General features: G+C 46.8%; 3 protein-coding genes across 3 annotated transcripts; 2 read left to right on the forward strand and 1 right to left on the reverse strand.

Moving 5' to 3' along the window:
* Positions 1 to 2,035: 2,035 nt before the first annotated feature.
* On the reverse strand, positions 2,036 to 4,808 carry F5J12DRAFT_416820 (uncharacterized protein). Its single transcript, XM_051739318.1, has 6 exons — positions 4,511 to 4,808; positions 4,213 to 4,452; positions 3,677 to 4,149; positions 3,425 to 3,622; positions 2,755 to 3,375; positions 2,036 to 2,699 (listed from the first exon to the last, which is right to left on the reverse strand). Exons 1-6 carry the CDS (start codon positions 4,651 to 4,653, stop codon positions 2,044 to 2,046), a joined length of 2,331 nt encoding a protein of 776 aa, XP_051596084.1. The 5' UTR covers positions 4,654 to 4,808; the 3' UTR covers positions 2,036 to 2,043.
* A 3,911-nt stretch (positions 4,809 to 8,719) lies between these two features.
* Positions 8,720 to 9,115, forward strand: F5J12DRAFT_690794 (uncharacterized protein; the record flags this gene model as incomplete). Its single annotated transcript, XM_051740379.1, has 2 exons — positions 8,720 to 8,927; positions 9,015 to 9,115. Coding segments are annotated over 2 exons (309 nt in total), but the record flags the coding sequence as incomplete, so codon positions are not given.
* Positions 9,116 to 19,330: 10,215 nt separating this feature from the next.
* On the forward strand, positions 19,331 to 20,700 carry F5J12DRAFT_785820 (uncharacterized protein; the record flags this gene model as incomplete). Its single annotated transcript, XM_051743307.1, has 4 exons — positions 19,331 to 19,483; positions 19,661 to 19,750; positions 19,862 to 20,020; positions 20,449 to 20,700. 4 exons carry the CDS (start codon positions 19,331 to 19,333, stop codon positions 20,698 to 20,700), a joined length of 654 nt encoding a protein of 217 aa, XP_051596086.1.
* Between the last annotated feature and the right edge of the window lie 1,845 nt (positions 20,701 to 22,545).

A 22,545-nucleotide genomic window follows, 5' to 3' on the forward strand; every position in this document is an offset into this window, starting at 1 on the left:
TGATAGATGATGAGGCCTTGACCCTACTCAAAGCCAACAATGGCCACTATATCTGGGTGCCAGCATCAACCACCAGAGATAAGTCATCTGTTATAAAGGATAAAGACCTAACTTGGGAGCAGTTTGGAGAAGTGTCTGTGTGTCTGATAAGTGCTACTCCTCTACCAGAACCAGCAGAGACAGAGATGGCATCAGGCCCTATTGACACTTAACACCTGGTCACTATGGGGATTGAACCAAGATCTACTGAATGACACTCATGGAGAAATATTGGACAGAGAACATTGCCAGGAGCTTGAGAATCTCAGAAAGGTGCAGAATACATGCATTCCCAATGACACTCAGACTAACCTCACCTTCTGTTTTCTGCTCCCCTTTCCCCTCACCCCCTTTTTTCTCTGGTTTCATTACCTATACACACTAACTCCCTGGAATAACATCTGCTGATCAACTACTTGGTTTATTACAACCCCCCTCTCATACCTGGCATTACATCTGTTGATCCCTCTGCATGTGAGTATCATCCATCTTTCTCCATTTCTATTGCCATCTAATCCATGGTTCAGAGTGCATTTTCAGAGTGGCTAGCTCAATTCAGCCTCAACATTTACATATTCCCTTCTTGTTCCCAACCTTCTTCATGAGTTCAAGCTCAGTGTCTGGAAGGCTGTGTTCACACATTTAATATGGATACTGTACACACTTGGAGGTGATAGAATACAGGAGTTGAATAAACAGTAATAACTAGTTCAGTGCTTATACTTGTGCCATCTGAATCATATGTACAGATATTGACAGATCCCTACATTCAGTTGAGATACCATCTGCAAATTCAGTGTTAACTTATCAGTGATGAAAAAACTTGCTGCACATGATTTTCAAACCTCCTGCAGGTATGTTTGTTTTTGCTTTGCTTTGAATGGTGACTGACATGCTATGATCCTTGCAGTGCTCCATTCCTGTCTTTGAGGGTCTACTTCCCCCTCCATATAACAACACAATAATGGACCTTTCTTTTCAAGCTGGCAACATGGCACACACTCACCAAGTTATGCCTCCATATTGACACAAGTCTTCACTTCCTCAATAGCTCAATGACAAGGCTTGGATGCCTCTTCCATCACTTCAAAGTGCTGTATGTGATCAAATTGCAATGAAAGACTTACCATCTGAGGAGGCTGCATGCAGTCAATGCACAGCTTCATCAGCTGCAAGAGCTCAGGGAGATGGAAATGCAAGGCCTGCTACAGCACAGACTGGCCCACAACAGTGAACCTTCAAACTTTCAACACACAAACTACATGCCTTGGGAGACTACATAGCATCAATTCAGCTCTTTGGGACTACAGTTTGTTAATTCACTGACACACTGAACACTTATCATCTTCATCTTTGCTTTTTTGCACTGAAGTCCCTTATCCTTACAAAACAGCTCTTGTCCCTCCATGCTGCCTACCAAGAATCAGAATCACATTGATTGCCCAAATACACTCAGTCACTTCTACGATCAGCTCATGGTGGCACAAGTCATGCAGGTGAAGAGGGCACTCAGCCAACACTTCTCAGGAGAGGCATTCAAGGGGGAGCTGAGAGTATACTGTTCCCAAAGTTGTAGATGCATATCTCAACACAGACAAAGAGGTGTTGACAAAATGGTGTTCTGAGGTTGTGGGTCAAACTGTTTGATATAAGGATGCACCATTCATTCATTTGATGAACAGACTTAAACTGTGCTGTGTGCAACAATGGAGCAATACCTTCATCAGGGACTGCATCAGCAATAGCAAGGTCTTGGACATCTGTCAAGTTGACACACCCCTTCCTCACTCCTGCTTGGTTTATGATGTCATACTTATTTATCCCCAGCTCTCCAATGCCAAACTTCTGGAGAACAAAGTTCCTGTGTTTGTGGTGGCATTTTCAATACAAGAAATTACAAGAAATGCTCCTCTTTTGGAACCCTGATACAGCCAAGTATATTCTATGTCACTGTGGCAAGCCTGTTGTGCTTGTTTGGCATGTCATAGGTTGTACAGATAAAATTTACCGGCCATAATCTTTGTTAATATACTGCGCCACTTCGCGACACAACTCTCCAAGCACCATTTCTGGTGTTTTCTCAGCAACCTTTTTGTTATATTCCTCAACAATCCCTTCAAGCTGTTCAGTAGTCTCTGATTTTTCACCTTGCGCCTTTGACAGAGCAAGCCTTTTCCCAATGATGAAATCATTACGGGCATTGAGCCTCTGCCCAAGAAATTTCGCGAGCGTCAACACAAGAGCGAGGTTGTCGATGTTGTCAGGCACTCCAGTGACAGCGGCAGACAGGAAATTCTTCTTCAATTCAACGCATTCACGGGCATTGACATTGCCCCATGAATCCAGGGGTCCAGGTTCTAGCGATATGCCGTCCTTGTACTGCAGGGAAATCCAGATGAATACCCAGATGAACGATTCCATATCATGGCGGTATTGGTGCTTCACATTGCCATTCTGACCACCTTCCTCGAGGAGATCGATCGCCACGAACGGTGTTGTTCCAGTCCACTCGTCATCCAACGGGTTGGGAGAACTTGCCAAAGACGAAAGGTCGTAATCGTTTAGGACGCCCATCACCTTGCCGCCCACCTTATAGTACATCAGGTTTGCGCAGCTCACATCACGATGATGAATCCCGTCATTCCAGAGGGCATAGTGACCTAGAATAGAATGATTGTCAGAACCAAGGCACCGCAAAAACAAAGTGGGACTTACACAAAACACATTGCCACCATGCGTCAACTAGTTGGTCGCCTTTGAGCTCGTTGATTGGCGAAAGCTTCTTGAACACGAGCAGGACGAGCGTCCGGCTGCCTTTCTCAGGGTTCGTGAGGCCAAGAGCCCTCCTAATTGTATGGGTGGAATACCGAAACCTCTTCGACAAGACCAAGGTCGGCACGTGTCCTTGGGCGTGCCCCTCATTCTTCGCAGTATTCTCGACGCATTTCAAAATTCCTTCCTCTTTATTTCGTGCCTCCTCCGCCCAGTAAATTTTCGCCACCATGGCGTCGGCCGTCGTTTCCGTCGGCTTCTCCAGCTTTGGTGAATCGCAGGTGACGTCCATAACGCCAGTCCCACGTCCTCCCAGCCCAATCCGGGCGCGTCTCTTCCAGTTGTGCAGTGTCAGTATTTTTCTTTCGACCTCGGTAGTGTGAGACTTGATGTGGTCCCCTTCTAGATTCGGTTGAAAAGCTGTGTTTCGACCCCAGTCCTCCAAATTGAATCGCTGGAGAGCGTATAACAGCACCAGAAAGCGAGGGAGATCCTGAACAAAATTGAACCCTGCCACGCTGATGTGGCCTTGATGGTCGTAATACCAAATCCATATGTCGTCGCCTGAAAGGCGTCCAGCGCAATCCGCTCACAAGCGAGAAAAAATACGCACCTATAACAATACAATTGAGGGCATGCTTCACCGCAATATTGGCGGACTGCATTTCAGCAGCGTACAACGCTGTCTGGATTGTTACGTGTGCCAGGGGCTCCTCGGTCCTGGACCGCTTGCTTGCGCGAGACTCAGGCTCGGCCCTCAATAGGTGTTTCCTGGGTGCCACTTGAGCGCTTTCAGAAGTGATGTCGCGAACTGATCTGCATGTTAAACCTGACTGAACAGTGTAGTGCCATTACTTACGCAGACCCTGTCCTGCGAGTGTCGCTCGCTTGGCAACAGGAGCCTCTTGCGGCTCAATTTCTTCCAGTTCATTTCCATCTTTGCCACTCTTCAAAAACTTTGGGTTGGAAGGTCGGTAGTCGGACACGATGTATTTCGCGGGAGGAGAACTCATTGCCGACTTGGGTCGCTTGAACTCGAAGACGCCGAGCACATCCTTCCACGAGCTCGCCGTGGGTGCCTTACCTGGGCCTATCGTCGATACATGGTCGCCCCAGTCGCTGGCTCCAGTCCTCGCGAATGGAATAACGACGATATCTGGTTTGCGTTTTGAAATATGAGAGATGACCTCTGGATCGTTGCGCTGAAAGAACATCTGTACTTCCGCGCTTTCCCCTTTACGCATACCAACGATATCTAGCTCCCGCAGGTACGCAAGAGCAGTGTTGGACGCCTGGACAAAGGGCTGGTACAAGTCATCCTCCTGTTCATACGCCGTGCTGGTACAAGACGTTAGCAAAGAACACTGACATCAACACCAGCACGCAAGTCACGAAACTTACTATTCTACGAGAGCCTTTTTGATCTTCGAGACCGGGAATCCGTTGATATCTTTGACCTCCTCATTACATATGCCCAGAACCTGCGCCATGCATCTGCCCAATAGGGTATAACTGTCCAAGTTCTCAAGGTCATCTGGCGTCTCCGAAGCACGCCTCAGCATGTACTCGAGCATTTTGTCTGCCTCGCATTGCTGTGCTTTGTGGACGTCTTCCGTGGCCGAACGTATCGCATCGTTAATACTTGGTTGTTGTCATGAATCAGGTTTATCTCGATGAAGACAAAAGTGGACGAACGCACCGAACGCCGTGGACATGGAGCTGTCCGCTCGCCGCAGAGAGGTCTCGGTTGCTTGCAGTCGATTGACCCAGGCTAGCATCTGGAGTTGTGCGTGAGGATGGCGGAGAATGACTTTCCACTGCTGCGCCGCTGGGACCAGGCATGGTCACTGGCAGGTGAAGATATAGAACAGGAGTCGCGTTAGATGGGCACTAGTGCTGTGTGGTGATGGGAGCCTGGAGGTTGACGTTGAACGTTGAGTACTGAGCGTCTAGAGTCGTGCCACCTCATCGCTGCTAAGTACATCTCCTGTTCGGCCGTCTCGGAGATCCAAATTTAGTTCACACTGTCCATTACAGCTGTAATGGTCATTCCTGTTGTCAATTTCCTCGGTTATTGACTAGTGCCATGCACGAAATGATGGTGGCGCACACAATCTGTAGGTCCTCTCCAACTTTGGCGGAACAAAAGAATTCTGCAGTTATGCAGGCTGCCTATAATACACTGCACAGCATGTCAGCAGAACAATAGAATGCACAAGAAACACGAGGTGTTCTTAGTGTTATGCAGAGTACCCACTGGTACACACAGAACACAGGAGTGTGTCAACAAACAAAAAGGATGCACTCAGATAGATAAAACTATATCTGTGTGTGTGTGTTGTTGGACCTGAGGCTATGGCCAGCCCCCTGGTCCTAATTTGCTGTACACCTAACACATCATGCAACTGTACAGCCCAGTTTATTCTGATGAACAGATTGCTAATGTGGAAAAATGTACCTCAACAAAGGAAATGACATACTAGTAGTGGGTTAGCCTCTGAGTCTTCAACTTCAGCACACAAAAGGAACACTCATCTTGATTATCCACAGTCAGTGCAAGGATGAGTTGAAGAGTTGGCATAAGGTGAATGATTCAAGCAAGTATGTAACTTGACTTGCACCTCACTACTGCAAATCAGTAGCATGGGTACTATAGAATTAAGAAGCCTCAGCAGATTCATAACAACAAGTTGTGGGTGTGGAGGGTATGGTGTTACAATTCCATACAGGTATCACTGCAAAAAAAAAACAATGAGAATGGGTATAACAATGCACAACTAATAGTGGCAGGCAATTGATAGAAGCATGACATGTGATGATGAGCTTGGTTGGCATCATATCTTAAACTTTCTTGCACAGCAAGGGGAGCAGAACAATGATTGATACTTGCACAGAACAGGCAAAATGGAAGAACAGTATATGCCAGAACTAAGCTTATGTGAAAATGGACTGGTGTTTCCAAATAACAGGGTGACACAGCAAGGGACACAGTGACATATCATTCAAAGTGAACAGTGAAAGGCATAATGACTGTGTGTCAACAGCAAAAGTTTTCATGTAAGATTGCACTCTATGGGAAATTTGACCAGGAGATCATTGTATTGCTTGAAGGTTCTGTGCCACCCAGACCAAGCTTGAGTACATCCACACTTGAGACATGCATAGGCTGTTCAATGGGTGAGGCCTTTCATAGGTTTAACAAATACCCATACAGGGACCAACCCTATATCTTGTTGGGCTCCCTCAGCAGTGGAAGTGATGGATGATTGGCATGGACAAGAATTATCCCTGATGACAAGACACCAGCCATCATTGAAGGATTCAAAAATAGCAGGATATTTGCCCAATCACATCAAGGGGAGTTCATCAGATAGGTCAGGATTGAAGAGTTGACAGACAGGTCAGGCATGCAGGAGGGCTGATATAGCACTGCCAGCACTGAAAAAAGATGTGTGTGATTGCAAAAAGGATGGGTGAGCAATGGGGAATGGGCAGAGTGAGTGGATACATGGCTAAGTCAGAAGTGGGCAGGGTTTAGAGATATGCACATTTGTATGGGGGGGTCAAAGATGGTGGTAGCTTGCAGCTGTACAAAGGAAGTGGGCATCTCAGGAGGCATCCTCCTTACCAAACACTCCATGCATCCTTATGAACTCAAACTAACCTACCCCTACCCTGTGCTTTAGCCCACCCTGCCCTTCATGCTTCTCTAACAAGATGATGGTGGACAGTTTGGACACCAACAAACTCCCATGATGAAGTCAACAAAAATCCCTTTGAAAAAACTGTGCTTTTCAGAAGTTGGGGCACCATCATATTGAATTGTGACAGAAACTCAGACCAGTGTGCCTGGCACCAGGCCAATACCTTTGAGGTGGAAAAGTACTCCAGGTTCTTATGATCAGTGACAATGTAAACCAGTATTGCAAAGCCTTCCAGGTAATGCTGCCATGTCCAGAATGCCTCAAAGATTGCAAGTAACTCCTTTTCATGGGTGTCATAATTTAACTCTGGGGCTGTTACAGCTGTTTGCAAAACAATGCAGAAAATCTGTTTGGTGATTAGTCTGTTCAGATATAGCTGGGATAGGACCCCGAAACCACCTCTATGGTAATAGTGTGTACTGTAAGCACATACTTAGACTGTCCCTATGGCAGACTTGTTTTTCAACATGTCATTGCTGTTGCAATCCCCCATTCCCAATGCAGAAAAATTACATTCTTTCACAATTTCACTTTCTGTCTATGGACTCAAGAAAAAGGAGAAGGGAAAGACTGCCCCAAAAGCAACCATGAAGACAAAAGAGCTTTAACCATTTTCATTCCTCCTATCATTTTCAGCTATCAAGCTTGTCAGCCCTTGCCCCTGTATTTTTAGCTCTTCAAGTCATAGCTTTGGGCCTTTCAGCATTTTTTGGGCTTTTTCATTCTTGTTGTTTTCTCAGCTACAAATCTGTATTTCTAGTGATACTTTTGAGTCTCCTTGTAGCACTGCCCTAGTCACCAATGATCCTGTACTTATCCAAGTCAGCATGCTTACTCACACTCCAACACTATTTGTACCCCATCTTCACCTTGAGTGCCTCAACCCATTAGTAGTGTACTATGGTAAACAGACAGTAGCTACCCACTAAGGTACTTCTGGGGTCCTATCCCAGCTATATCTGAACAGTCTGATGGTCAAACAGATTTTCTGCATCATTTTGCAAACAGCTGTAAGGTGTGAGAGTAGAATGCAACCAGCTGGATTTGACCATCACCACCAGTGATGGACAAAATGCTGGCTATGGTATAGTCAGACACATCAGTCTCAACAGTAATAGGAGCATCCAGGGAGAAATGAGTTAGGACTGGGGCAGAGGTGAAGGCCTGCTTGAGTTTGTTGAAAGACCAGTGGCACCCCTCAGAGAAATTCCAGGGAGCACCTTTGCATGTCAACCAGGTTAGAGGTACCACTATGTCTGAGTAGTTAAAAATGAACTGGCAATAAAAATTGGTGAAGCCCAGGAAGGACTGAATGTCCTTTACCTTCCAGGGTTCAGGCCAGTCACAGATGGCTTTGACTTTTCTGAGGACATGGTATGGCCAGTCAAGGACAAGTGGTAGCCCAGATATTCCACAGAGTCCGAGTGGAATTCACACTTCTCCAGTTTAGCATATAGGCCATGCAACTGGAGCTGGCAAAGAACCTCCCAGACATGCTGCTTGTGTGAAGACTCATCTCTGGAGTAGATCAGGATGTCATTGAGGTAGACAATGATGCAGACATCTAGCATATCTGCAAAGATTGTATTGATGAACCATTGGAAGGTGGCCAGGGCATTGGTAAGACCGAAAGGCATCACCAACCACTCATAAGACCCATGGCACATTCTAAAGGCTGTTTTCCACTCATCTCCAGGTGCAATCCAGACAAGGTGGTATGTGTGCCTCAAGTCAATTTTAGTGTAGATTTTGGTGTGACTAGGGGAGTCTAGTAGGTCAGATATTAGTGGTAGGGGGTACTGGTCTTTCTTGGTGAGCTTGTTAAGGCCCCAGAAGTCAACACATTACTGGAGTGAACTGTCCTTCTTCACAAAGAGGACTGGTGCAGCATAAGGGGAAGAAGTGGGCTGGATGAAACCAGTGGTCAGGTTTTTGTCAATAGGTCAGCTCAATGTCTGAGGAGCTTCATGTGTTTCTCACATGTTTTTTTGGTGAGTTTCCAGCTGAGAACCTGGAGATTGAAACTCTGATTGAACTTTGGCCAAGTTTTGTAAGTGAACCACTCACTTCTCACTGTTCACTCGACATAGTGATGGCCCCAGCAATTGGGCCAGGCTCTGCTGGTCTCCCATCATTGCAATCTGCCAAATCAGTTGCAAAGCAGCCAAATATTCAGATTCAGTGGGAAAAGGCACACTGCATGAACCAATCACCTTATTGGATGGTGTAAAACTCACAAAGCAGCTCACAAGAAGCTCTTTTCTGATTCTACACAGGATGTTCCAGAGGAAGGTAGAAGTAAGCAGCAGTTGTGCCATGGGAAGAATGACATATATGTGGAGATTGCAAAGGAAATTTTTTCAGCAGGCAATGAGTCTGTTGAGATCCATGCCCTTGCTCAGGACAACCCATGTATATTCACTGGTCTGATTTGAAGTCATCTTGATGTGTATGTTTCTCCCCTCCTCCCCCCTTTTTTTGCTATTTTCACTTACAGAGTTTGCAGCTTGAAGCAGAAATATCAGAAATATATTGCATTGCTTGGGCAGACAGGTGCTGGTCAGACTTATGACAATCTTGCAAGCAACACAAGCATGAAAGCTATTAGGCATGCTCAAAGTTGGGCAGTGTTTGCACTGTGTGATGCACCAGATGCACCACACTGCACTGCAACCTCCCTTTCTGACTAAATATGGTAACTTATCTAAATGTGTGTACTAACATTTCATCAGTTTTGCAAAATCCAAATACTATATCTCAGAACTACACAACCACACCAGTAAATAATACACAAAGTACACATGTACATATAGAATGATGCATAAAGAAACTTCTGATAAAAAAGAGAGTAATATGTGAGGTGTAGAAGCTGCCAGAGAGGTGCCAGTTTGGATGATGAAATGACAGGGTTGCAAAATGTTTGTCACATTGTGTCACATCTTGCATTGTAACTCCAACCACTGTGAGTCAAAGTGTGGAAAGCTGGTGAAAACCCAACAAATCCAACACCAAAGACAAATAATGTGCAAGTGGTGGTTTTCCTCTGCAGAACCTGGAGTGCAGAAGAAAATCTAATGTGGGGGGGGGGACTTCAAGTGGAGGTGCTCCTGGCACAAGTTGTCATTGAGTTACACAGGTGTGGATGGATGACTAAGCAGGTGTGCTGACAAAGCACAGATGATACTTCAGATAATGAATGAAGGTAGATAGACCCTTGATGGAGCCTCAACTACCTAGGATGATGAATGGGGATGGTTAGACTCTTCCAAATGAGCCTCAACTGTCAATGATGAGATATGCACTGAACTGACTTCTGGACTGCTTCTTGATTGCTTGTGGATTGTAGCCAAGTACACAGGGTTTTATATACTGTGGGGGGGGAACAGCTTGTGACAAACAAGGCACAAATGCTTGGTAAGTAATGAGTAAGGACTGAGCAATCATGATGAGTAAGCAAAAAATGAAAAGTAAGCATCCTTCTGGAAGTCATACTGACAAGGAGAACATGCTGACCAAGCTGCATGGGATGAGACAGGGCTGACAACGATGGGATGAACCAGGGGGCTTCAGGACAGAAGCTGGTGGGAATGCCTGGCAGATATATGTAGCCACTGTCTCTGGCAAAAGAGACAAGCAAGATGATTGATGAAGAGGCAGCCATGATTGATGGACTTAGCAAAATGAGCATCTGATGGATGGAGTGCTGTAGAAATGCATAGGGTGTGAGGATCCTCTCCAAATTTGGAAGGAAGAACTGCATGGCTGAGCACTTTAAGCAAGTGTGAGAACAGAGTTGATATCTTTGGAAATGGTGGAGATATGATGAAAACTGGAATGCCATAAATGGGTGCTAAAAACCTTTAATGCATGCTTAACTTGCTTCCTCTTTTCTCTTTAGCACTGACAACTTGTTCTTGTGCAAAGGATGACTGAGAGGATGTCAGCTTGTGCAGAGGATCATGAGCATCAGTTGCAAATGCAATGCAAGCTGCATGTGCATGAGCAAGCGATGGTGGCTCAGGAGATCAAGAAGATGAAGCTTGTGGTTCAGCTGGAGCAACTGTGTGTTCAGAATTTTGCATTGCAGAAAGGCATTGCAGGTGGTGAGGACCAAGGTACTTCATCTGATGGTCAGAATGTTCACCTCACCCTCTGAATACAGTATATGGTTGTTTTCTTTTAATCATCTAGCATTCTAGCATTCCCCCCCCAGCATACAATTCCCTTCCCCCCCCCCTTCATCCCCTCCCCTGCTAGTATATACAATGTAGACCATGGTATATACTAAAAATGAATTCTGTGAATGTTGTCTGTGTCATACTTGCTCAGAACAAAGTAAAGTAAAAACAAAATATATTTACATACTCAAGAATGTGTTACACCTGGACACTGAAACAACCACATAAGACCTCTCTAACCATGTGACAGACCTGAGGCAACCAAGGAACATCATTCTGGAAGTCATACTGACAAGGAGAACATGCTGACAAAGCTGCATGGGATGAGACAGGGATGACAATGGTGGAATGAACCAGGGGGCTTCAGGACAGAAGCTTGTGGGAACACCTGGCAGATATATGTAGCCACTGTCTCTGGCAAAAGAGACAAGCAAGATGATTAATGAAGAGGTGGCCATTTCTGATGGACTTAGCAAAATGATGGATGGAGTGCTGTTTGCATGGCTGGGCACTTCAAGCAAGTGTGAGAATGGAGTCAATATCTTTGGAAATGGTGGAGATGTGATGAAAACCAGAATGCCATACATGGGTGCTAAAAACTTTTGATGGGTGCTTAACTTGCTTCCTCTTTTCTCTCTAGTACTGATGACTCATTCTTGTGCAAAGGATGACTCCTAATGTCCAGCAGTCCTTCTATACATGAGGGCTATAGTCTTCATCTCCATTCATGGCATAGCACACAACTTGTCAACAAGTTGGGCAGAGTCAGCTGTAACCATATCCACAACACTTTTGGTGTGTGACAACAGTATAGTCCATATGTGTCTGGGTCAGTTGTGAACAGCATGAGTGTCAAGGTTGCACAACACCCCTGACTTCCTCTTAGGGCAGAGTAGGAGCAGGTTGGGCTGTGGAGTACAGTGGTCAAAGTCCAAAGTGAATCTGACCACTGGGTGGCAAGATATGCAACAAACAGTGAGCAGAGGGGTACAGAGGAAAGTTTTGGAGGCAGAGGTCAGATGAGAGGGTGTTGGGTTCAGCTAGTGTGCTGCCCCCTTGCATGAGCTCAGCCCTCATATTTCAGAGGTAGAGCAGACTCAGAGGGAGTGGAGATGAAACTCTGGGGGGAACTCAGAGGAGTCAGAAGTGGGGACTTTATTCAATATTTGTACTGATTACATCAGAGTACTACATGGCCTTATATATGATGTAGGTCAAGGGCAGTGCAGTGTAGAATGCAAACCAATAAGTGTATAACAGGTTAGAAGTCCCTCCAACACAAGGGATAGAGGATAGGGATGATGGGGACCTTAACTGAGAAAAGGAAACTACTACAACCAGGGAAAGAGGGTAAATACTGAAGGAGTGGAAGAATGGAGAAAAACTGACATGAGGGCAGAACCCTATCTGGAATGCAGGGCCACAAGTCTGACAGCCCACTGAGCCAACCAAGGCCTTGGAGGAGGCACAGATGAAGGTCTGGCCTCCACATGACCAGCCTGAGGGTGGAGTTGAGTGGAGTTGGTTGGAACATGGACAGGGGACCTTGGAGAAGTGTGGAGATCTGTTGGGAGGGTCATAGGAGTGTGGGAATGTGTCGGAAGGGGGCAGAGAAGTGTGGGAACATGTTGGAAGAGGGTGGAGTAGGTGTTAGGGGCTTATTCTGATGTCATGGTCATGACAGTATCCCCCCCTTAGGGCCTGAACCCCTGAAGCCCATAGCAAAGCTATGACAGAGGTGAGTAAGGTCCAGGTTTGTGAGAATAGTGAGCATGGAAAGCAGCCAACAACTTGGAAGCATGTTCTAACTCCATTGCCAGCACCCAAGAGGTTTCATCATCAGTGTTCTCATAGCCCCCCCAATGGCCTAGATACAGTAGCTGACAGTGGTGGTGGTGGTGGTCCACCTTTGAGTTGAGGATCTCTGAAATCTCATACTCAAGGTCACCATCCTCAACAGGTGGAGGTGGAGGTTGGTGCCAATCAGGGAAGGGGTTTGGAGTGGCAGGTTCTAACTGCAACAAGTGAAAGACAGGGTGGATGGCCCACATTGCATCAGGTAAGTGGAGGGTGATGGAGTGCATACCAGGCCTAGCTATGATAGCATAGGGGCCCAAGTTCTTCTCTGCAAGTTTGGCCAAAGGGCAGGTGGAGCAGAAGTACTTGGCCTTGACATAAGCCTGGTCACTGACTTTTAACTCTGGTGGTGGAATGCATCTAGCATCAGCCAGACCTTGATAGTGGAGTTGAGCAGCAGCCATCTCAGTGTGGAGGAAGTCATGCAGGGCAGAAAGCTCCACAACATAGTTATGGGCCTTTGGAGAGGTGAGATTGCAGTCAGAGTAAACCAACAAGTTTGGGTGGTATCCCTTATTAGCCAAAAAGTGAGAGACTCCAGTAGTAGCACTCAGTGCATTATTAGAAGCAAACTCCACTAGTGGGAGTAACTCTGACCAATTGTCTTGCTGATAGTTACAGTAGGTGTGGAAGTATTGCTCGAGGGTCTGATTCATGCACTTGGTTTGGCCATTGCCTTCCAGGTGGTAGCCTGATGTAAAATGAAGGCACATATCTAGGGCCTTTCTGAGGGAGCAGAAGAAGTGTGACACAAATTCTGGACCCCTGTTGGAGGTGACATGAGTGGGTACTCCATGCTTGGAAAAGATGTGGGTAAGGAAGAGGTGGGAATGAACATGGTCTGTTTAGAAAGGCAGTCTACAACAACCAAGATGGCAGAGTAGCCTGCAGAGTTGGGGAGATGTTCAATGAAATCCATGGAGATGGAGTTCCATGGCTTCTCAGGGATGGGAAGATGCTTCAGTAGGCTGAAGGGGCAGTGATGTGGGACCTTGCTGTGACCACAAGTGGTGCAGGACCTGACATTGTTGTTTACATCAGTGTGGAGGTTAGGCCATACATACTCATAGCAAACAAGTTCTACAGTGTGGGTCTGCCCAAAGTGACCTGCAAGCAGATGGTCATGCTTAAACTGAAGCACTCAGAGGCAGAGGCCATCAATGTCAGGGACAAAGATGTGGCCATTGAGGTGGAGGAGGCCCTCATGGTCTAATGACCAGCAGAGGTCTGTCAGAGTTGGGAGATGGGAAGTGGAGATGGGGTCAGAGGGCAGTGCAGAGATGATGTCAGCATGGAGCTGCTCAACATCAAAGATCATGGTGGCTTGGAGAACAGGGGCCAAGAGGTGGGTAGTATGGAGGGACAAAGCAAACTGTTCCTGGGTAAACACAGGGTGGAGGTTATGAGGGTTTACCTGCATGTAGTCCTTATCCCCCTCTTTTGGGTAAACATCCCAGTGGTGGGTAAGTTTGTCAGGCTTGGCTCCAAGGCAGCCAGGGCAGAAATGGATGGCTAGATTGAACTGGGAGAGATACTCCAACCAATGAGCCTGATGGCAGCTTAGGACCTTAGAGGTGGAGAAATACTCCAAGTTTTTATGGTCAGTCACTATGTCAGCAGGAGTGGTGGAGCCTTCCAAGTAATGTTGCCAGTGGTGGAAGGCCTTGAAGATTGCCAACAACTCCTTATAATGAGTATCATAGTTGAGCTCCAGAGCAGTGAGTGTGTGGGAGTAAAAAGCAACAGGGCAGAGTTCACCATCAGAGCAGGTAATTGAGAGGATACCTGCAATGGCATAGTCTGATGCTTCAGTCTCAACCATGACAGGGGCATCAGGCACCCAGTGAGTAAGGATTGGAGTGGAGGTGAAGGCAGTCTTAAGGTGGAGGAAAGCAGAGTGGCACTCTTTGGAGAAGCTCCAAGGAGTGCCCTTCTGAGTGAGGCAGGTGAGCAGAACAACTATGTCAGAGTAGTTACTAATGAACTGACAATAGAAGTTCATGAACCCAAGAAAGGACTGGATGTCTTTAACCTTGTGCAGTTCAGGCCAATCATGAATGGACTGGACCTTATCAGTGGATATGGTCAGACCAGATGGGGAAAGGACATAGCTGAGGTACTTGACAGAGTCTTGGTGGAACTTGCACTTTTCCAGCTTAGCAAAGAGGCTATGCTGGCAGAGGCAGTGGAGGACCTCTTTTACATGTTGGTGGTGCAACTCCTTGTTGTGGGAGTAGATGAGGATGTCATCAAGGTAAACAACAACACAGACATCAAGCATGTTGGCAAAGATGCTGTTAACAAACTGCTGGAAAGCTACTGGCACATTAGTAAGACTGAAGGGCATAACCAACCATTCATAGGAACCATAGTGAGTGCAAAAGGCAGTTTTCCATTCATCATCAGCACCAATTTGGACCAAGTGGTGGGCATGGCAGAGGTTGATTTTACTATAGATTTTAGTGTGGCTTGGAGAATCAAGCAAGTCAGAGATGAGAGGAAGTGGGTAGTAGTCTTTCTTGGTGATTTTGTTGAGTCCTTGGTAATCCACACAGAGGTAGAGTGAGCCATCCTTCTTCTTAATGAAGAGGACAGGAGCACCATGGGTGGAGGTTGACTGTTTAATGAAACTGTAGCTGAGGTGCTCATCTATGAAGGTGTGGAGCACCTCGAGCTCAGGCAGAGAGAGGGAGTAGACAGTGCCTAGAGGTGGAGAAGCCTCTTCTTTGAGATCTATATTTAAATTGAAGCTGTGGTGTGGAGGGAGTTCAGTAGCCTTTGCTTTACTAAAAACATCAGCAAACTCATGGTAGTTAGAGGGTACTGCAGAGAGATCAGGAGGTGCAGAGGGCATCAAAGAGGCTCAGAGTTTCATATCTTCAGGGTGGAGGTGCAAGTGGAACTGTGTGGAGCCAGGAAGGGCACAGGCACAGACAAAGGCTGCAGCTCCAATGAGGGAGATATGCAGAGCAGTGTATGGCAAGTCAGCCATCAGAGTAGGCAGTGGAGCTGATGTCAGAGGAGTGGATGGAGCAGAGGGTGTCAGTACTGAAGTGGAAGTCATGAAAGGAGGTGACAGAGGCACCAAGGGCATCAGCAATCTTTGTATTGAGGGTCAGAATGAGATACTGCTCAGTCAATTGACAGATTGTAGCAGGTGAGCCAGTTGTGTCCCAAGACCAATGAAGAGGCAGAATCTGTTACATATGGGTTCACCCTCAGGTGACAAGGCTTCAAGACTGGGTGACAGGGGCTAAGTCCAGCTGACCAAAGTCAAGGCCAGGAGACAGGGGCCAAGTCTGGTTGGACTGGAGTTAAGTCCAGAGGACCAGACTTAAGGCCAGGAGCATGGGAACAAGGCTGGTAGCATGGGAAACTGACCAGTCTTGGAGTGCACACAGGGGGAAGCTGGTCTGGGGTTGGATCTACCTCCCTTGGTCTCAGCTTATGTGCTGTACCCTTATGCAAGCTGGGGAGAGGTCCAGGACAGGGGCCAGGGATAGCTTAAGGATTGGCCTTAGCTATAGAGTAGAGTTGGGGTGTAGTACAGAGTTGAGGGTAACACTAAATTGATATTCTGACTGGAGTGCTACAAAGTAAGTACAGGGGTTAAATACATGAGGCTGGTCTGGGATAATGAACATGAAGCCAGGCTTGTGAATAAGCTATTAGCCAGATGATTAGCAAGAGCATGGACAGCCATTGGGGCTGTGCCAAGGCTAATAGTCAAAGTCTGGGTGACTGGCATAACTAGGGTCAGACACAGGATTTGTACAGTAAGCAGAGTCAGACAAAAGGAGACTAGACTAAATATAGTACAAACAAAGGAAAATAGACCAGAGTTATGTCTGGGTGACCTGGACATGGACCTGGGAGGACCAGGGTGGAGCAGCACAAGGCTGGGAGGCTGGAATGGACCGGAGATAGGGGCTAGGGGTCTGGACTGGACCAGGATTGAGTCCAAGAGTCATGGATATGACACAGAGGCAAAGCAGACAGAGAAATCTACTACTCGGGAAATGGCAGTATTACTAGTACCATCAAACAGTTGGAGAGGAATAGGTGGAGAGACATTTTTTGTTGGGATTTTATATTTTTTAACTAAGGTAGGGTCAACAAAGCAGTGTGAAGAGCCTGAGTTGACCAGAGTGGGGAAAGTATCTACAGAGAAATCAGAAGAGAAATGATCAGAAGAAGAGAATTAGGGTTGGAAAGAGCAGATGTGTTGAGGTGGACTTCTGCACAGATGGGATCAACACTTCCTCCAGGACATACAGGTTCCCTGGAGGAGCAGATTAATTTTTTGGCTCTGACCTCTCCACAGGCAGAGCAGTCAGAGTGGTGGCCTTAGTGGCATGGTCCTTGGCAGCACAGGAAGTTGACTTTGGGCAATCCTTGGTGGAGTGGCCAGGTTCACCACAGAAGAGGCACAGCCCACCAGTAAGGTGGTGGAGCTGCTCAGCTGCTGTGAGCTTGCCATCTTTTCCAAGGAGATGGTCGATGTCAGACTTTGGCACTTTGGCCTTTTTAGAGTCAGACTTAGGGGTGGAGGATGATGCAGAGGGTTTTGGCTTGGAGTCAGAGGTGCAGAGTGGAGTTCTTTCAGCAGGAGGAGGCTTGGCAGAGTGGGAGACTTCTGACTTGTGCTCCCAGTAGCATGCATCTACTGTCTGGCCCAACTCACAGAGTGCATGAAGAGTGGCAGGCTTGCCAACACAGGTCACTTCATCCTTTATGTGGTCAGGGAGACCCAAGTAGAAGCAGTGGTGGAGTGCACCTTTGCCATAGTCTTTTACTTGAGAAGCCCAGCAGTTGAACTCCACTAAGTACTTTGCAATATGCAAAGAGTCCTTTATGGTAAGGTTTTCCAGATGCTGGATGGCATTGGCAGCAGCATCATGAGGAGGGCTGAAGTTGGTAGTGAGCTCATGGAGGAACTCATGGTGGTCATCCATCCACAGCAGATGATTAAGGTAATCATCCAGATTGAGGAGGTCTGGTTCAAACCAGGCCAATGCCATGCCCTTAAGGTAGGACTGCACATATGTGACCTTGGCTCAGTTGGAGTGGAATGCCCAAGGGTGGTCCTGGGAATTGAGCTCACATTGGACCAAGAACTCATGGAGTTTTTTAGGGTCAGACCCATCAAAGGTATCCAGCTTGCAGACTTTGGTTCATGGAGTGGAGTCTCTGGAGCACTGGTTGGAGCAGTCTAGGGCATGGATTGCCCAGGTCAAAGCAAGGACTGGCTCATCAAGGGGATCTGCAAGGTTGTTGGGATCATCCTCATCATCAGGCCCATCACCAGGATGGTAGTCAGGATCATTGGGGTCATCATCAGGGTTGCCTCATCCATCTCTGCCAGGGTGAATGACAACAGGAGGTGGCAGAGAGCAGAGGGAAGAGGGCAGCCTGCTGATGGATGGAGGGTGCAGCACATGAGGCACTGTCTGGAGCAGGGTGTCATAACTGTGCCTTGACCCCAGCCAGACTTGGCCTTGCCAATCACTTACCCCCAGTTAGTCTAGCATGGTTAACACTGCTTTGCAGTGCATGTCACTTTGGTTGAACTCTGCCTGGTCTTGTCCCCAGTCCACCCTGTCCCAGTCTCCATCACCTTAGTCATACATTACTAATACTATTCTTACCAATCATCTTAGCAATCCTTGCAAGACCAGCATTACCAGTCTCTGTACTATAGTCTGTCTCTAGTATATAAACCCATAGATACTTGGCTTGTACTCCTCAGTCTGAAATCAACTAAGTTTACTCTGATAACCCTGCCTCAGCCTTGGACTCAGACTGAAACCCATGCAAGGGACTAGTGCTGCATCCTCAGTTGCTAAGTCCAAACAGTCCACCCTCTGTATCTTTGCCTTTCCCCCTGATCCTGACCCCTTGGCCTCATGCCCACTTCAGTCTCCAGTCTGGCCTCAAACCCAGACTTCACAAACTTGACACAGGGTCAGAGTTGGAGTGCCCCCTGGAGGAGAAGCTCTGGAAGGGCTCAACAACTGAAGGGAGATGTCAGGGGTCTGGCAAGGCTGTAGCAAGGGCCTTGGTAGCATCCCATTGTCAGTGACATGTCATGGGAGGCATAGCAGATGTGGTAGGGGAAGTGAGAGAGCTTGCACAAGTGAGAGTATGAATATACTGTCAAGGTCACACAACACCCCTGACTTCCTCTTAGGGCAGAGTAGGAGCAGGTTGGGCTGCAGAGTACAGTGGTCAAAGTCTGAAGTGAATCCAACCACTGGGTGGTAAGATATGCAACAAACAGTGAGTGGAGGGGTACAGAGGAAAGTTTCAGAGGCAGAGGTCAGAGTCAGAGGTTGGAGGTTGGATGAGAGGGCATTGGGTTCAGCTAGTGTGCTGCCCCCTGGCACAAGCTCAGCCCTCATATTTTAGAGGTAGAGCAGACTCAGAGGGAGTTGGAAGTGGGGACTTTATTCAATATTTGTACTGATTACATCAGAGTACTACATGGCCTTATATATGATGTAGGTCAAGGGCAGTGCAGTGTAGAATGCAAACCAATAAGTGTATAACAGGTAGCAGTCCCCCCAACACAAGGGATAGAGGATAGGGATGATGGGGACCTTAACAGAGACAAGGAAACTACTACAATGAGGGAAAGTGGGTAAATACCAAAGGAGTGGAAGAATGGAGAAAAACTGACATGAGGGCAGAACCCTATCTGGAATGCAGGGCTGCAAGTCTGACAGCCCACTGAGCTGACCAAAGCCTCAGAGGAGGCACAGATGAAGGTCTGGCCTCCACATGACCAGCCTGAGGGTGGAGTTGAGTGGAGTTGGTTGGAACATGGACAGGGGACCTTGGAGAGGTGTGGAGATGTGTCAGGAGGGTCAGAGGAGCATGGGAATGCATCAGAAGAGAGCAGAGAAGCACAGGAACATGTCAGAAGAGGGCAGAGTAGGTGTTAGGGGCTTATTCTGATGTCATGGTCATGACATTGAGCACCCAATGATGAAAGTGCTAGAAAGGCCTGCAATAAGATCCATAGAAAAGTGTAAGTACATCATTTAGCAGTATATATGCAGTATTCATACATATGATCACAGCAACCCTGAGAAATGCAACTGATACAAGTGCATATATGACTACCTGAAGGAGCATGTGCCATACTTCATAGATCTCATTAAGAAGAAGAGTGGCGAAACTGCACTTCTCATGTGGGAGGTAAGCCAATGGTGACACAAGTCTAGTGCATCATGTGGCTAACAAGTGACTTTCTTTCAGATGCAACAAGTGATCAGCCAGACATGATCTGATAACACCAGTCATCTTAAGCCTATGATTGCAGCTTATGCAGCTCCCCATCCAGACAAGAAACTTGTCAATGCACCTGTCAATGTGAAGAGTTCAAAAGACAGGCTTGGATTCGACCACGCAGAGCTCACTTGGCTCCTCTGTGAGGAGCCTGCAGGCTTTGCTAGTAGATGCAACTGTGTATGTACTATTGCACTTGACATTATCAATCAGCTGATTTACTGTTCCATAAGGTGAGGAAGCAGCATCAGAATGGTAGCATCCTTGTTAACACCCAAAGGTGGCTGGCATTTCTTTACTCAGGTGTCCTTCCCAAATACCCCACAGCCCCTGGCTTCAGAACATCACACAAATGGCTGCAGGGCATCACCAGGAAGCCCCCCATCTCCAGTCCATCACCCAAAAATACAGGTTCTTCATTCAGTCAACTGTCCTCCTTTTGCTCACAAAAATCTGCTCCCTCATCTCCAGTCCAGTCACCTGAAAATGCAGGTTCCTCATTTAGTCAGCTGTCCTTCATGCACTCACCACAGCCTTCTACTTCAGAACCAGAACCCTGTGCCCAAAGGCAATCATGAGCAAATCTGGATCCTTCACCTACTTTGCAGGTGAACAATATCACTGATTGGATGCCACAACTCAAATGCAAGCACAGCATGATGTTTTCCACTGGTGAACAGAGTAGTCCATTAACAGACTGTGATTCACAGCAGGGTAGGAAGGCCACCACAAGTAGGCCTTCTAAGATGACAAAGGAGGGACATGGCAAACACTCCAATAAGAGTAAGGATAAGAGTAAGGTGCCAACCAAGGAAACAATAACAAAGAGATCAAGCTTGTGGGCTTCCAAGAAAAAGTAACTTGTGCATGCCTCATCTCACTAAGTTCTGTCATTGGGTGGTTACTTATTTGAGGCAGCTGCCATCATGTGTTCTATATATCCACTTGTTGCTGTCTTGTTCTGCTCTCTCACTCATGCACTTCCTGGCTGTTTTGCTCTCCAAGTCCCACACCTGCTCTGTATAGTATTCTGTGGATTTCTCTAGATGGAACCATCAAACACCAACTAGTGATGCATACCTGCAAATAGCTACAGGTATTGCTATCATGTGTGGTGTGATTGTGTTGTAATGTGATGATCATGATATATGTGGTTGTTGTCTGCTATATCATGGAGAGTGAACAGTGACAATGAGCATGTCAATGAAACTGACATTGAAACTCTATTTAACATCAGCATCAACAGGCATTTCTCTGTAAAAGAGCATTTTTGTAGATTTTACTACATGACTGCTCTTTATCTACAGTGTCATTGGTGTCACCTTGAATATATTTGTATATATTTGAATCTCATTGTTCTGCAATTTTGGTGATGTACTACCCCTGCTGGCAGGTGACCATTGCCAAGTGCACCAGTTCAAAGTTCACAAATGAAAGGACAACATTAGGACAGCAGGCTATGTTGTTCAGGTACTGAGAAGAAGGGGAAGTATGAAATGCCACTAACCTTTACATCTGAGCATACCATGGTCAGTGTGAGCATTAGGGATCTCCAGCAATTGCCAATGCAGATCACACCAGCTTGCCTGTCCATATTGGTCATAAACATAAAACCCTGTATCATTCAAAAGGCCATGTCTGAAACTTTGATTTCATAGCCTTTTTTAACATGCTCATCATGATCACTTCTGAGGCCATCATGGTTGTGTTTGTATCATCTCATTCTTGGTACCCTCCTGCAGGGAAATACCTCCCTGTAGTGCCCACTCTCCTCCTATACACCAGCACAGCCATCCAATGCATCCTTGATTCAGGTGGATTCCTGCAGAACTGTCAGTAAGTGCACACCCACTGAGCCTGTGTTGACAGGTATGCTGACACCATCTTGTATCCAGTAAATAACATGGCCAAACCTCAAAATGCTTATTGGCAGCCAGCAACTGATTGTCATCTCTTCCCCCAACAGTATCAATGCAATCTTGCAGGGACAACACAGTGTTTTCAAAGGTGATTCCATGCAGATCAAGCTGATTAAGGAGATCTCTGGACTGCAGGAGAATGTCCTACCTTTGCAAGAGATCCTACAGCATCAGATAGCCCCATAGTTGGATGTACCTTGGCCAAAGTTTCAATATGTAAGTTTGCAATGATATATGTGCAGCAGCTGTTCCAGGAGATTAGCATGTTTGTCACACATTCCAAGAAGGAGGCAAAGGCAGTGTCATTAATGGAGGTTGTGAGCAGATGTCAGCTTGCAGCATTGTGCCATGCACCTCAGGCCCATCATTCACCAATGATGTTTACAATGACATAATCTGTTTGGACAAGAGGGTTTATGCAGGACTGCATAGAGTCCCTTCCTATTGGTGGCAGCAGATGTCAGAGCATTGGGGGATCTTGTCAAAGTCACACAACACCCCTGACTTCCTCTTATGGTGGAGTAGGAGTGGGTTGGGCTGTGGAATACAGGGTCAAAGTCTGAAGGAAACAAGGAGCAGAGGAGTTTGGAGGGAAGTTTTGGGGACAGAGGTCAGAGTCAGAGGTCAGAGGTCAGATGGGAGGGCATTGGGTTCAGCTAGTGTGCTGCCCCCTTGCACAAGCTCAGCCCTCATATTTCAGAGGCAGAGCAGACTCAGAGGAGTGGAGATGAAACTCCAGAGGGCACTCAGAGGGAGTTGGAAGTAGGGACTTTATTGTTGATATTT

The sequence above is a fragment of the Pisolithus orientalis genome, assembly GCF_024613125.1.
Source record: "Pisolithus orientalis strain OTSU chromosome Unknown F5J12scaffold_43, whole genome shotgun sequence".
NCBI classification, from domain to species: domain Eukaryota; kingdom Fungi; phylum Basidiomycota; class Agaricomycetes; order Boletales; family Pisolithaceae; genus Pisolithus; species Pisolithus orientalis.